At 40.2% G+C, this 15,594-nt stretch overlaps 1 protein-coding gene across 2 annotated transcripts; it reads right to left on the bottom strand.

Annotated features, from left to right (window-relative positions):
* Positions 1-355: 355 nt before the first annotated feature.
* hmgn3 (high mobility group nucleosomal binding domain 3) lies at positions 356-14,397 on the bottom strand. Of its 2 annotated transcripts, XM_043686968.1 has the most exons (7): positions 14,178-14,397; positions 11,506-11,553; positions 11,299-11,325; positions 4,893-4,958; positions 4,051-4,149; positions 2,744-2,843; positions 356-854 (listed from the first exon to the last, which is right to left on the bottom strand). In XM_043686968.1, the coding sequence occupies exons 1-7, from the start codon at positions 14,193-14,195 to the stop codon at positions 841-843; spliced, it is 372 nt and encodes a 123-aa protein (XP_043542903.1). In that variant the 5' UTR covers positions 14,196-14,397; the 3' UTR covers positions 356-840. The 2 variants fall into 2 exon arrangements, with proteins under 2 accessions (XP_043542903.1, XP_043542904.1); XM_043686969.1 differs by lacking the exon at positions 2,744-2,843 and having other exon boundaries at positions 14,178-14,394.
* Positions 14,398-15,594: the final 1,197 nt, after the last annotated feature.

Here is a 15,594-nt window from a genome sequence, read left to right as displayed (position 1 = left end):
CAGCCTAGTTTGCAGTAAAGTCTAGTTACAATTATTTCAATGCTGTCGTAATTAGATTTCTACTTTTGATTACTGGGGTGGCTGACAAAACTTCTTTTTGGTAATATTAGATTGACAATTGATTGACTGAACACACACATCTGTGGATATGAATGATTTACTCATGAGAAGCCCACCAAAATATTTAAGTTGTAAACTTGTCTGAGGAGAATGTATCATTACCAATTAAGTACCTGAATATAAAAGTATACATTCATTGCCTTATATTTGTAGGTGAAGTTAGCTTTTGAAGGTGAAAAGAAATAAAAAAGGTATCCAGACAAAAACTTGTTAAAATAGACAAGACATTCTGTAATAAATGCGGAAAAACCCCATTTATTATTACAAAACAGATGTCACAAACCAAGCAGGTGATCACATCATCACTCATCCATCAACTCTTAGAACATTTCACAATTTATTGCTTTACGACAAACATTCAAAAGTGAAACTAAGTTTGCGATTATACATTTCAATTACCTTAAAATACTAAAGGCATCATTTCTAAATTAAAAGCCCATGGAACACATATCCAAGTTAGTCAAAAGAAAACCAATGTAAAATCTTTCCAATTGTAAAATTGATTTTTTTGCACAATAAAAGGTTACAAATATCCCAATTGCTTAAAGGATGTTGCGATTTTATCAATGTCTTTCAAACACACAAAAATTTACTAACCCTAAAAATATTTGCATTTACAAAATAACTTGATAAAAATATTTTCAATTCTACAAGTGTTACATAAAAATCAACCGAAGACAATGGTAGATCCTTCAGTCGTCATTTTGATCGCTTGCAGATTCAGTTTTCTGTTCCTGGTAACAAAGAATTAAAGTAGACAATCACATGGTAAAAATTCAACAGGTGATAGAAAGTCTGAATATATTTTTGTCGTCAATTGCCAAGATTACTATTCAGCTTTAAATGCAATATATTGAGTGGCACTTACTGATTCTTAAAGGCCATCAGCAAGTGCCAGACATGCACAGGCCACCTCTTTCATAATAAACCATATAATCAGCTTGATTTGGGTAATTAATGCAATAGCATTTAAAAATTCCTACTCTACAGAACAACTGCATACTCATACAGTCACATGTTTATTGTCCCATACGTCATGGATAGCTTACCAGTCCAAAAATCTGTTGAAGAAAATTTACTAAAATTTTCAAAAATACATAATCCAGTCAAAAAGAAAAAGATGCATACATTATATCACATTATTCTACACTAACTACAGTGCACAGGCATAGTGAGGCCATCCACAAATATAGGATTCTGTTGTCTGAGTCAATTGTGTGGTTATTGCAAACAAGGGACCTTCTGACTTCACCACACCCCCCCCCACCCCCACCAAATTGAATTGATTATTTGATAAATTTTAACTTTGCTCAGGTTCTAAAATTGCTTTAATGAATAGCCTGAGGCAGGAACTTAAGCAGTTGAACTGACAGATTAGTATACACAAATACTAGAAATATAGATACTAACAATTTAGCTTTAGTAGTGGCATGCAACATACAAGTCACTTGGACTTTTCAGCATTACTTATAATGTTATAAATTAAAGCATCCATTCCAAAGAGACAAAAAGAAAAATCAGATGAGTTGAGAGTTTCTAGCTGCAATACTAGCTCATTGTCCTTCTATCTTCATGGTGATGTTCCTCATTCAATCCAGAATTGTTATAATGCATCCAGGCACACACCCATTAATTACTTCACATGAAAATAGTAGAAATACCACACCCAAATAAAAAAATGTGGCAGAAACTCAGCAGATCTGGCAGCAACTGCTGAGAGAAGACAAAGTTAACATTTCAGGCCCAGTTACTTTGTCAAGATATGGAAAATTGATGAGTTCATACTCTAGGAAAATGTGAGGAGCAACTAAAACAGAAGGCAAGGGAAAGATCAGAGGCAAGCAAGATGAGAGATCAGTAGCATCACAGAACAAAAAGCAAAGTGATTGGTAACGATTAATAAACAAGATAGAAACCGTTCTATTGAAGGCAAAACCAAATACATGTGCTGAACAGAAGGGAAAGGTCATGGTTTTAGCAAACAAAGAGGTCCAGAATAGGTGCTAATAGCAGAGTACAACTCAGTCTGCTTGTACTCGAGTTCACATTTCTGTCTTAGGTTTGCTGCAATGTTCCAGTGAAGCCCAATGTAAACTGGATGAACCATTTCACACCTAATTTTCTCTTTAGGCCCTTTTGACTCAACATGGCAGTTCAACAACTTTAAATTACAAACCGTGCTCCTCATTTTGTTTCCCCTGCCGAAGTGTTTGATTTTCTTTGTTTTGTTTTCAGAGCTGGCCTTTAATTTACTAGGAACACCTACTCCAGACCTCTTGCCCATCTCGAAATCATTATATTTTCCTTTTGTCCTGTGACATCTGTAATTTCCCTTGGCCCCCCTTTTCTGTTCTACTTTGCTCCAGACCTTTTCCAACAGTTTAAACGTTGCCCCTCCCCAACCCCCACATTTCCATTTCATTCTTCGGTCATATTGGACTTAAAACAAAATAAAAACTCATTATTGAGGAGCTGCAGATCTGCTGAATTTCTCCAGCATGGTTATTTCAGATTTTCAGCATCCAGAGTATTTCACTGCACTCAACACTTTAACCAGCCTGAAGGAAAATCATATTTTAAAAAAAAGTCAACCACAGCATATACACCGTACACATTATCATACCCTTAACTGCCACAGTCTCAACCTGGCCCTTCACAGACAGTGAGTGGGTTGGGGTATCTCTAGCCGAAGTGACATTAACAGAGGGGCGAGAGACCCGGATCTGAAATAAGTGTTAGCAAAATAAAAACGGACAAATCAAATCAATGCAAGTTTCATGAAACAGTGATTCACAATCCTTTGGTAGCGCCTGAGCAATTCAAGAGACTACTCTTCCATCCTTCCCTCAGAACCCCACAGCTCTTCTCGCTTCAGATGATCATGCAACTCCTTTTCAAAACTGAATCAAGCATCCAATCACTACGTATTCAGGAGCACTTTCCAGATTCTAATCATTAACTAAATTAACATGTTTTTCATGTCACTGCTGGTTCTTCCACTTTCCACCTCAAATTACTGTTCTCTGGTTCTCAACCCTTCTGCTACTAGGAACAGATGTTTTGTTATTTTTACTATCCAGATTCACAAATTTGAACTATCAAATCTCCTGCTAATATTCACCAAGGAGAAGAGTTCCCCGCCTTGTTAGTTCATCCATGACAAGGATAGCCTTCAGAATTATACTTAAGTCTTATCTGCACTCCCTCCAATATTTTTACATCCTTGTGTGATGCCAGAAATTGGACAACACTAGTTGAAACGGAGCTGGTGTTTATTTATGTAGATACACCATAACCTCCCTTTTGTACGCATTGTGCCTACTTATAAAGTCCAAGATCCTGTAGGCCAGATTAACTCAATTCTCAACCCACCTGTCACTTCCAACAATTCTATATATTCCCATGTTCCTCTGCACCTGTACCCTTTTTAGAATTGTGCACATTATGCCACATTCTTTGTACCAAAATGAATCATTGCCTAGGAATGGACAGAGAAGTGGCAGACTTCACAGTTCACAACACTTTCATGTTTTGGCTCCTCTGGAAAGTCCGAAACTATGCTATACAACCAAGCTTGCGTCAAGAAAAGCAGCAGTCCTAATACTGACCCCTGGGAAAATCCCATTGTTTATTGGGCTGGAGGTCGTATGCAAACTGTTCACCACCACTGCATTCCCTACCACAGAACCAGTGTCGTAGTCATGTTGCCAGTGCCTTTTATTCCCTGGGTTTCAAATTTGCTGACAAGCCTCTTATATGGCACTTGACTAAAATGACTAAGTCCATTGAGCATGATGAAGTGCATCAACCTTCTCAGCTACCTCATTGAAAGAAAAAAATTAAATTAGTCAAACACAGTTTGCTCCAAAATAACCTTTTTAAAAAAATATACGTGCATAGCTTTAAGCACACATCAGATTCAAGTCGTACCTCATCAGGTTTTGTTTCACCATTTTGAGCAGGTGCAACCTCTTCCTTGGTTATTTTCTTTTCCTTCCCTTTGGGCTGTTTCTTGGGTTTTGGTGAAAGCTTTAGAAAGCAGAATGATCAATGTTCCTGAAAGACTCCATTTTAATTAAAATGTCATAGAAACACTACACTGTTCATAAAAATAATTTTTGTACAGAGCAACTATTTCAAGAAATACTGGTGAAATATGCACATAAAGTTACAAATCTCAACAATTCTGTTATTAGGGTACATTTGTAGAGGCATACCTTCATAAGGCACTCATAATAAGAGCTGAAAATGTGTTGCTGGAAAAGCGCAGCAGGTCAGGCAGCATCCAAGGAACAGGAGAATCGACGTTTCGGGCATAAGCCCTTCTTCAGAAGGGCTTATGCCCGAAACGTCGATTCTCCTGTTCCTTGGATGCTGCCTGACCTGCTGCGCTTTTCCAGCAACACATTTTCAGCTCTTATCTCCAGCATCTGCAGTCCTCGCTTTCTCCACTCAGAATAAGAGGCAAATCATAATGCCAAATATCTAGCATTGACAGTTCCTTTGGGGTTTTGGAGATAAATGCACTTCCAGTGCGTAGCTCTTGATCATACAAACCAGAAAAGGTGAATTTTTAAAGCCAATACATGTTGGTATGCTCATCATAGTTGGGAAGTTAGGCTTAGAAAACATGTGGATTTTCAATCTTGGCCCATTATCCAACAGGCTGTGTTGGAAAGGAGATTGAAGGCAATGACAGAATCATTCTGTTGTAACATCCTCCTTGGCTGAAATAAGCCCAACATAAATTACAGAATAATACAGATTCTTACCCTGGCACGTTTTTGTGGTTTGGACTCTTCTTTAGCAGCAGCAGCAGCCGCCGCTGCAGCTGCGACCTGCAACAGAAGTTGAATAATTTTTCATGTAAAGCAAAAGCATACATTTAATAGCTTGATGCACTTCAGTAAATTTAGGATGAATGTTTAAAGTTGGGCTGTCATTTTACCAAAGAGCTCTACTCATCAAGTTCTGGACTCCCCCACCCTAGGGAAAAGACTTTGTCTATTTTTACGATCCATGCCCCTCATGATTTTATAAACCTCTATAAGGTCACCTCATCAGCCTCCAACATTCTAGGGAAAACAGCTGCAGCCTATTCAACCTCCCTATAGCTCAAATCCTTATACCGAAGGGTCTGTATCTATGCAGTACATCTTTAGGACTGCCATAATCTGTCAAGTACAGTTATTTGTTTTCTATCTGACCTGTTTGCGCCCAGGCGTGACAAAAAGGAATCTGGTGTTGATATGTATTTGGAATTCTGTGAATCTCTGTACTTTATGTTTATACTGATATTGTACAGATACGTCGTTAATTTAAATAGGGCTTGCATATAAAGTATTTGCTCCAGAATTAGTTGGTCAGATTTTTCAATGGAAATGGTAGAACTTATGTTATAAATATTTTATATCTGCATATGCCTATGTTTATCCTGAATTAAGTTTCTACCTGTAGTTTTTGCTCCAAGCGGTGATTAAAGAGAAGTTGGTGCTGAAAAAAAAAGTTTGGGGCAGCACAGTGGCTCAGTGGTTAGCACTTCTGCATCACAGCACCAGGGACCAGTGTTCCATTCCCACCTTGGGCAATTGTCTGTGTGGAGTTTGCACATTCTCGCTGTGTCTATGTGGATTTCCTCCGGATGCTCCAGTTTTCTCCCACAATCCAAAAGATGTGCAGTCAGGTGAATTGGCCATGCTAAATTGCCCATGGGGTTAGGTGCATTAGTCAGAGGCAAGTATAGGATAGGGGGAATGGGTCTGGGTGGGTTACATTTTGGAGGGGTGGCGTGGGCTTGTTGGGCCAAATGACCTGTTTCCATACCATAGATCTAATCTAAACAAAAAGTTGTTTGATCATGCTACCCTTGTTAAAATGACAGTTTTCAAGTAAACCGCTAAAATGATTTTATTCACTCAATTGGACAGGACTCAAAAGATTAAGCCTTTATCACCACATTTGTTTTATCCTAGTTGCTGGAATTGGACAGTCATATTAATAAAAGCAAACCTACTAGACAAGTAACAGGACAAAATTTGGAATCGTACATAGAAAATTAGTTAAAATAGGGTATGGTGATTTGTATGTGAATGACAAAATGTTGAAGAAATAGATGAGCTGAGAGCACTCAAGCTTGAGCAACATGATTTCTTTAAAAACGTAGTGTAGATGGATCGAAGCAACCCAAAAAACTAACAGAATTTGGCAATTTATAAATATAACCAGAAACAATAAAGAGATATTATCATTTTTTCCAGGACAGTTGCAGAGGGCTTTGCAAAGTGGATGGGGGAAGGGGTTGCAGAAAACAAAGTGGACATGAATACAGAGATAGAGTTGTCCATTTTAATGCATTATTCAAATATCAAGTGAACTGCGGCACAAGATTTTTGGGTGGGAAAACACAAAATTGTCAGCAACAGGAACTAAGGAAAGGACAAACACAAAAGAGAACAACAAGGCAGACAATCAAATCAGTTACAAATAAAAGTGATTGAAAGGCAACTGTCAAAATGTACAAGAAAATGGATGTGGAGAAATTGCTCGATCAAATTACCTCATTGCGTTCTATTTAAATCCACTAATCAATGCCTGGAGTGTGGTTGCCCACAAGAAACTCAACTTGCCAAAATATTTTATTTAAACAACTTATCGCAACCCACAACTGTGTCAGCCAAATATTCTACCTCCATATGTTGAAGGAGCAACTTTGGAGTACGTCAAGCCCTTCCCAGGACTTGGAAGCCATCTCTTTCAAAAGGCCACCATCGATGAGGAGATCTACTATGAACCAGCTTTTTGCAAACTACATACAGCAACATGCATTTGATAATGAAGGCACATAAACAAAGTTCTATGTACAGGGCTGCACTTTAAAGCACACAAACATCTTTCAATGGAATGTAGGGACAGGTGTGTATCTCATGGATGTGCAGCTTGGAGCTCCTCATCTGCTCCCTTAACACTCTCCCTCAATTTATCCCTATTTTGACCCGCCCAGCATTCTTGCCTTGTCTTTGTGCATTTTGACCCTTCAGCCAAAGCTTATAGGTACTTTCATGTCTTGCCTCATCTTGCAGCAGAGAGGAAGCAGGCAGCTTGTAATTGCTGTCACCAATGATCAGTCAAGCAGGTGGACATGTTGTTGTACATCAATCTTTCAGTTGCATAGTATCTATAAATACAGAACACACTGCATGTCTCAAAGTCCAAGAGGAGTAGCCCTGCGAGCAAGAGAGCGGGAGAGAAAGAGGGCGTGAGCATGAGAGGTGAAACATAGTTGGAAAAACTCAGCAGGTCTGGCAGCATTTGTGGACAGAAAGCAGAGTTAACATGGAGTCTTGAAAGAGTTCAGTTTTGAAGTATAATTGGAGTCTGTTAACTCCGCTTTCTGTCTACAGATGCTGCCAGACCTGCTGAGTTTCTCCAGCAATCTGTTTTTTGTTTCAGAACTTCAACATATGCAGTTATTAATTTTATTAAAGGGGGACACCTTTCAGTCAGGGGTTCCCAGCACAGTATGTCAAGAGCTGTTTCGGATATTAGTCCAGCAGCTTGGATACTGTTAGGCAGCCAGCAAGTGCCAAGAGTGTGGTGCTGGAAAAGCACAGCAGGTCAGTGGAGCAGGAAAATTGACATTGCAGGCAAAAGCCCTTCATCAGTGATGATGACTAAAGTGCCAGCAAGAGCCAGCCCACGCATGCTGGGTGTGTGCTGCCGAGAGGTAGGTGCACCCTCCTAGGTTTGAACTTCCCAGGGTTAAAGGTGGCAGGCAGGATGAAGGTGGAAGACCAAGCCACCTCATCCTTTACCGCTGCACACTTCTCCACAGTAACACCGACCCGGGAAGCAACCTCAGACCAGGCTTGCAGGTTCTGGTACTATTCACTCTCCATCGACACTGGAGGGAGAAAGGACAGTGTTCCTCTGCAGCACCCCAACCATCACGATCTCCAGGTCCATGGGCACAAAGTGAGATGTCAATGTTCCCCCATTTGCCTGGGACAAATGACAAACTGTGCACAGCAGCTCCAGACTGACACACGTGTGTAACAGCGTTTTAATTATGGCTATGGCATCAAGAATCCTGGATGTCCCAGCAGCGCTGAGTATTACCACCTCCACTGAGTGGGAGAACAGGACAGGTCAGGGACCATCGGGGTGCAATGAATAGGTATTCAGATGAGTGCAGAAAGATAGCTAATTTTTTTTTTTTTTAAAAAACACGGCCTCATGGAGAGAAACCCTCCGTCCAAGTTGCCAACTTTGACACATGGTCAATTTCATGTAAAATTCAGCCTTACATTAAGTGTTTTGCAAGCAGGGGTTAATTGAACATTCAGTCCATTTGCTGCCCATTGCGTAGTGAAGGTACACTCTGTTTGATACAATCTGCTAGTCACTGGGATGTACAGGCTACATATGTGGTATTGCACTAACACACAATTTTACTCTATCAAGTAACTAAATGTTATTGTCCTTCTTGTACTTAGCCTCACATATATTCAGCCAACACTCATGCAAAAATCAATTAGAATGGACAACGGATTATATCCAAGTGGCCAAAATGCATCTCTCCCTTTTAACTCCTGTTTTCTTAACTCCTAAATGGCCAATTGTCCATGAGAGCCAAGCAAATGTCTCAGATACTCTGAAGCTTTCCTTGAAACAGCATTTAAAATAATGAATGGAGGAGCTTGCTCGTTAAAAATGGTGAACACCTGGTTCAGGATTTGAGTCACAATATTTTAAAAATGATCAAGATACAGACTGAACAGGAAGCAAATTCTGCTCTCTGGATCCCACTACCATATAGGATATCGTGTCTCACATGCCTAAAGGTCTGTGGCTCAATAATGAGACTGCCTAAAGCACAAAGACACATGGCAGAAACTTGCAACCATGCATAAAAGCTATCCTCAAACTGAAAGTCAATCCATGAAAACACCAGGACGCCACAACTGTGATTTGCAAGCAATAACCGGCAGGTAGATCATTTTCCAGGAACACACTACAGATTCTCACCTACTAGCAGGCACGTGATAAAAAATAAATTGAAGTGTTACTTGTAATGTTAGCCAAAAATACCGGTGCTGGATGAAGTTGCTCACCATCAACGTGCTGTTATGAACCATTAGGAGGGGTAATCTGACTCCTTTGTGGACCCACCCCTCCACTGGCCACAACGTTTAAATTTAAAGGAAGGTGATATTGTCAATATTAGATTCTATGGCTCAGTGCTGGTAATAGATCAGCAGATTTCTTTAGTTAACAAAGGGAACTATTATATTTATTTTCCAGAAAGCTTAAGATTAAGGACAAAAGCTTTTAAAATATGCAACTATGTCCAAGTGCCATTCCTGGTAAATAAGACTTAAAACTCACTTAGCTCAGCCTGCAGAAACAAACAAAACCCTGCACACCATTACAAAAGTACTTCAGCAAAGGATTAGTTACATTCAGAAGAAAGAAACCAACCTAATTCAGACTGTCCAAATGCTGGCCCTCAGACGAAGTCCATTTGCCCACACAAGATGTTAACACTGGGATTGGTTTCTGAATCATTATTGTCTGGTTGAATTCTATTTCTGGAGACAGTAGTGTAGGTTCACACACTTCTCCTTCCAGTGAGTGTTCAACTCAGAACTTGAGAACAGTTCAGACAGGGAGCACCAGAGCCAGAGTGACAGACAGACTAAGGTTGTCTTTCCTTCAATATGTTTATGTTAAACCCCCTCAATGTATATATCTAAACACCCAAAGACTGGGTTTATTTTCTACAAATGCAACAATGTTCCAGGCAGTAGAACATTTAAAAATTACATATCCATTCAGTGATTCAGCAGATAAAACCTGGATGCCCTTGTAAACTAAGTCACTGAAGGTAAGCAACAAAAGGATCACAGACCAGAAATGTTAACTCTTCAGATGCTGCCAGATTTGCTGAGCTTTCCCAGCAACTTGTATTTTTGTTTCCCATTTACACCATCTGCAATCCGTTTGGTTTTTATTGAAACACGTAGGTCAAGGCAGCAAACATACATCGACTTTCACAGCAAGACGATTCAAATACAAGAGCAGAATGTCTTCCTGAAGTTATATAGGGCCTTGGTGAGGCCATGCCTAGAATGTTATGTGCAGTTTGGTCGCCTTATCGGAGGAAGGATGTTTATGTTACGGAGGGAGCACAATTAAGGTTTACCAGACAGACTGACTGCTGGGATGGCAGAACAAACATGAGGATAGATTTGACTGGTTGAGGGGTAGACCATTTAGAACTGACAAAGAAAAACTTTTAATCCAGAGAGTGGGGAGCCCGTGTAATTCGCTACTACAGACAGCAGTCAAAGCCAAACCTTTATGATTTCAAGAAGGATTTAGATATAGCACTTGGGGCTGAAGGGATCAAAGCACGTGGGGGACATAGAACAGGTTATGGATTTGGATGATCACTTAATGATCGTAACAATTGGCAGAGGAGGATCAAAAGGCTAAATGGCCTACTCCAGCTCTTATTTTCTATGCTTTTATATTAAATTTGTTTTGACTATCTTAGTTAAAAGACTATGTTCTCAAAATTAAAACCAGGCAGCTTCATGGGTAAAGTTAGCCTGCTGATGTTGGAAAACAGTATATTTAAAGTCACTGAGCATGGAGACAGACCACTCAGTCCAACAAGTCCACACTGAAAACGTTCCCAAAGTAAATTAGTGCCACTTGCTTGCCCTTAGCCCCAAAGCCTCCAAACCTTTATTAATGTACTCATCAAAATGTCTCTTAAACGTTGTAACAATGTGCGTCCACCACTTTCTCTGGGAGCTCATCCTACATATGAACCACTCCATGTAAACAAGTAGCTTTCATGTCCCTTTTAAATCTTTCTCCATTCAGCTTAAAAACATGCCCCTCATGATTTTATAAATCTCAACTTCCTATGTCCCAGTGAAAAAAATGTGAGTCCTTCAATCTATTTTTATATCTCAACCCTCCATTCCCAGCAACTCTAGAGGCTACTATAAGAAACATTAGAATTGAGGCATGATCAGATAGCTAAATGAGGAGTGACGTGCCAGTAAATGGAGACAAAACATTTGTGATAGCTACCTGTACTGGTACTGAAATAAGCCTCAGGAATTATCCTCTCATTTATATACAAAGTTGGATTGTAAATCTACTTACTTTTTCCAATCTACTGGATCTTCTGAGCTGCAAAAGATGGACATTTTTGTTTTTAAAATACATTTGAAAAAAGGTTAACAAAATAAGCACTACTGACATTTCATATTCTTTGGAGGGTCATATAACAAGTAAATATGTAAAAAAATAACCAACTGTGATTATTTAATTGAAAGCTAGATACTGAAAGGAAAATCCAAGAATTCGCACCTGTTTAACCACTTTTGCTTCATGCTTTTGCTCAACCTCACTTGGTGCCTGAAAGAACAATATTGCAAACATTAATAATCTGAAACCTGACTAACTGCATGAGGTAAATTACTCGTGTTTTAGGTTGCTGGGCATGTTTCTTTCTGCTGTGTCTGGCTCATGATTGTTTCAAACAAACAATTTACACAAACTGATGACAGATTTTCTTTGCCATTTCGATATTTTTATTCTAAAAGAAAACTACATCCAATTTAAACTACAAAGATGTTTTGTTCATACACAAAAAAAAACTCAGATTTGCAATAGGTAGAGATGATACCACTATATTTGATCACAAGGGGACCTCGATACCATGCCACGTAACTGAGCTGCAGTACACTACTTTTTCAAAAGCTATAGATTAGCTCTCACTTGCTGGTTTTAAGATGAATGCTATAGTTTGTTTTTCATTAAAATAAATTTTCCCTTAGATGACATAGGAGGCCTTATCCAAGCCCAAAACTAAGCGGTACAGTTTTAAATTAAGGGTCACCCTTTCAGGACAGAGAAGAAATTTTTCAGAACAGTTCTGAAAAAGGGTCTCCAGATTCAAAACCTCAACTATTTTCTATCTATATATGCTGCTCGACTAGCTGAGTTTCTTCAGCAATTTATGCTTTTGTTTTGGATGAATTCTGTTTCAGGAATCCTCAACTGTCTCCCATTCCAGTTGAGAATTCACTTTAATGCTTTCTCTTAGTCTTTCCCTCATACAATATTTACCACTACTTTCTAGTTACTCCATTTCATATCTATTACACGAAAGAAATTGAAACAGGAATAAGCCTGCAAGGGCAGTATGGTAGCTTTGTGGTTAGCACCTCACAGCACTAGGGACTTAGATTTACATAGAACATAGAAAAGTACAGCACAGAACAGGCTCTTTGGCCCACGATGTTGTGCGGAGGTTTAATTCCAACCTTGGATAACTGTCTGTGTGAAGTCTACACATCCTCCCTGTGTCTACACAGATTTCCCCCCACAGTCCAAAGATGTGCAGTTTAGGTGAATTTATCATGTTAAACTGTTCCATAGTCTAGGGACGTGCAGGCTAGATGGTTTAGTCATGGTAATTACAGGGATAGGATGGATCTGGTTGGGATCCTCTTTGGAGGTTCAATGCAGACTTGATGGGCCAAATGGCCTCTACATTCACTGCAGGGATTCTATGATTAGAGTGGTGCTGGAAAAGCACAGCAGGTCAGGCAGCATCAGAGGAGCAGGAAAATCGAATATTGCCCGAAACATCAATTTTCCTGCTTCTCGGAGGCTGCCTGACCTGCTGTGCTTTTCCAGCACCACTCTAATCTTGACTAATCTGCAGTACCCACTTCTGCCTGTAGGGATTCTATGCTGTGCCACTCAGTAGGTTTATGGCTGACATTCTTTATCTCTTGATTTGGAGATGCTGGTGTTTTAACTTTGTACACCCAGTCAAAATCATACAACACCAGGTTATAGTCCAACAGGTTTATTTAGAAGCACTAGATTTTGGACCACTGCTCCTTCATCAGGTGGTTGTGAAGTAGCAGCGCTCCAAAGGCTAGTGCTTCCAAATAAACCGATTGGACTATAACCAGGTGGTGTGATTTTTAACATTCGTAACGTCAACTTCCCTACATTTTGCCCCTAACACTTTATTTCCCCTACTGATCAAGAATTTACTGGTCTCTCAGCCTTGAATATACAAAGTCTCAGTTCCCAAAGCACTCTGTGGCAAAGAGCCCACTCTCCAAGTTGACAAGCCTGTCTAACAACCACTCTATCCCAGTTAGTTTACCTCCTTAACCTATCCCTCCTTCACCACTTTCCCAAAGCCCACTTACATCCACTTCTCCACCATTAGATCCCCCTGTCTCTTTTTTAAAAACACTTTAAGCACCGTCTCTCCTTTAAATAATTCCCCAAAATGACTGAATTATTTTAACTTCATCACTGTCTTTCATGTTTACTCCTTTGCCAGCCTCCACGATCAGCTCTCGCACCTCGTCCACTTGCTTTAATACTCATGCCCATCCCGGTTCACCTCGTGCACGTGCCCGAAGTGACGAGCACGCAGGTGGGCAGGGGGCGAGCACGCACAGGCAGTAGGGACTGAATGAGTGACAGGTACATACGGGCTCCACTAAAACCCCACAGGCGAAGATTAGTTTCAAATATGGCTTTGGCCTTCGAAGAGGAGAAATATCTATATTTTAAAAATCTGCACTTCATATACACTTGAAGCATCCACACAAATCTATGTCCCTTTAGATTTTGATTGCATACACGCATTAAAAAAAATTACAGCCACCCCAAAGCATCGAAAACGGGTACATTTCTATACAGAAGTGAAGAAAGGTCCATTCGTTGCAACCATCATGGAGGGTACAAGGACACCAAATGACTGGAAATCGTGTAGTAATTACCGCGTTACACTTTCAGCTTAGCTATTTTGCCTTTTTTGAGAGAATAAAAACATTTCCTAAATTAAAAAAAAACTCCTTTCACAAAGACATTTTAAAAAAAATTACAGTACACAGAATCGTGCGACATATTTTCTATTTACTATTTCCAAACAGGGTACAGCGTACGCCGAGTTACCAGGAACAGAAAAAAAAGGCAGCGAAATTAACCCGGCTGCCCAAACCTACCGTCCTTTTGGGAGGCATGATTGCAAAAGGGTGGATTGAGGCGACTTGCAGAGGGTGGGAAGGGTAGAACACACTTCGAAACAGAACACTGCAAACCCTGGTGCAAGTTTCAACTCACAGCCAAGCGCCAGTTCAATTTCTAAACACCTTGCTAATCAGATGATAATGAGATGCCAGTCGTACCCTGCCCCCCACTAGTCGCTGTGTGGCGGAGACCGAGCGACAGCCCCGCCCACACGCCCCGTGACTCTATTTTCTATTGGTCCCAGGACAATCGATTAGGGGAGAGGAGGGTTCAGGCGCGAGGTTCGCTGCAGGAGGACCGCTCAGTGACTGGTTCCCCCGCTTGTCAGTATCAGTGGGCGCTGGGGTTTGGTTGAAATTGCTGCAATGTGTTTGCCTTGGAGTGGAGGGGACTCAGCACCGCGTTCGAAAGAAAACACTCCCTAAATGCTTTGGGCAGTATTATTTAAACCTACAATGCAGTGCACGGGGTGGGGGGAGCAATTGTATCTGTAGGTCCAATCAAAACCGTCAGGGCGAAAACCCAGTTGCCTGTTTGGTTATTTTGAATTCAAAAACAAACATCCTGCAATCTGCCAGCAGCAATAACAGCTGCTAGAAACGGTACGGGATCAATCAGCATTTGTCGGTTGGCCAAAGTTACCAGGCACAGCCATTGTCCAGAAAAGCATATTCGCAATAGTTAAGTTAAATACTAATTTGGTCAGTACGAGTTGGGCAATATCCTTTTTTAAAACCATAACATCAAACCCTGGTATTGTTCTATACTCCATTATTTTACAACGGATACAATATCAGTTATTTTCTTTTGAAGTTACCGCGAAGCAGCGTCGATATAATGTAACTCATTGCGCGACCAAGAGTAACACAGTTTCACAGCACGTTTAACAAAGTAACCTAATTTGACGATGTTCCTCAAAAAAGCAACATTTCGAAGTACCTTGAAAGTTGGGGAATGGGGACACTGACTTAAAGATGTCGGAGGCTACAGTTTGAATGGACGGATCTTAAGAGGGTTTGGAAAGGACAGAGGCAAAAGTGTTGGTTTTTGCACTGGAATTTCATCACATTTAGGAATGGTAAATATTAATCTTCAATTAGAAGGTGCAATAAGTTTCAGTTCACATTAAGATAAAAATTGACAGGCTGAGACATGGGTTGGCCTGGGAAGGTGGAACAAGATGGTGGTTTGAAAATGAGGCAAAAAAGATTTAGGAAATTAATTAAGGGAAGTACACGGAAGATGAGGGAATAAAGCTGCGTGGTAGGGCCAGGAGCTGCCAACGGAAGTGATTGAAGTGGGTATATTAACAACATTTAAAAGGCATTTTGACAAATACATGGATGGGAAAGGATTAGAAGGATATGGGCCAAGTGCAGGGAAATGGGGTTA

Source organism: Chiloscyllium plagiosum, chromosome 3 (genome assembly GCF_004010195.1).
Source record: "Chiloscyllium plagiosum isolate BGI_BamShark_2017 chromosome 3, ASM401019v2, whole genome shotgun sequence".
Lineage (NCBI taxonomy): Eukaryota > Metazoa > Chordata > Chondrichthyes > Orectolobiformes > Hemiscylliidae > Chiloscyllium > Chiloscyllium plagiosum.
This window is presented reverse-complemented; position numbering and strand designations above follow the sequence as displayed.

Coding starts and splice junctions, on each gene's coding strand:
- hmgn3 (XM_043686968.1), bottom strand. Junction 11,326..11,505: donor AAGCAAAAGTGGTTAAACAG/GTGCGAATTCTT, acceptor CATCTTTTGCAG/CTCAGAAGATCCAGTAGATT. Junction 4,959..11,298: donor GATCCAGTAGATTGGAAAAA/GTAAGTAGATTT, acceptor CTTCTGTTGCAG/GTCGCAGCTGCAGCGGCGGC.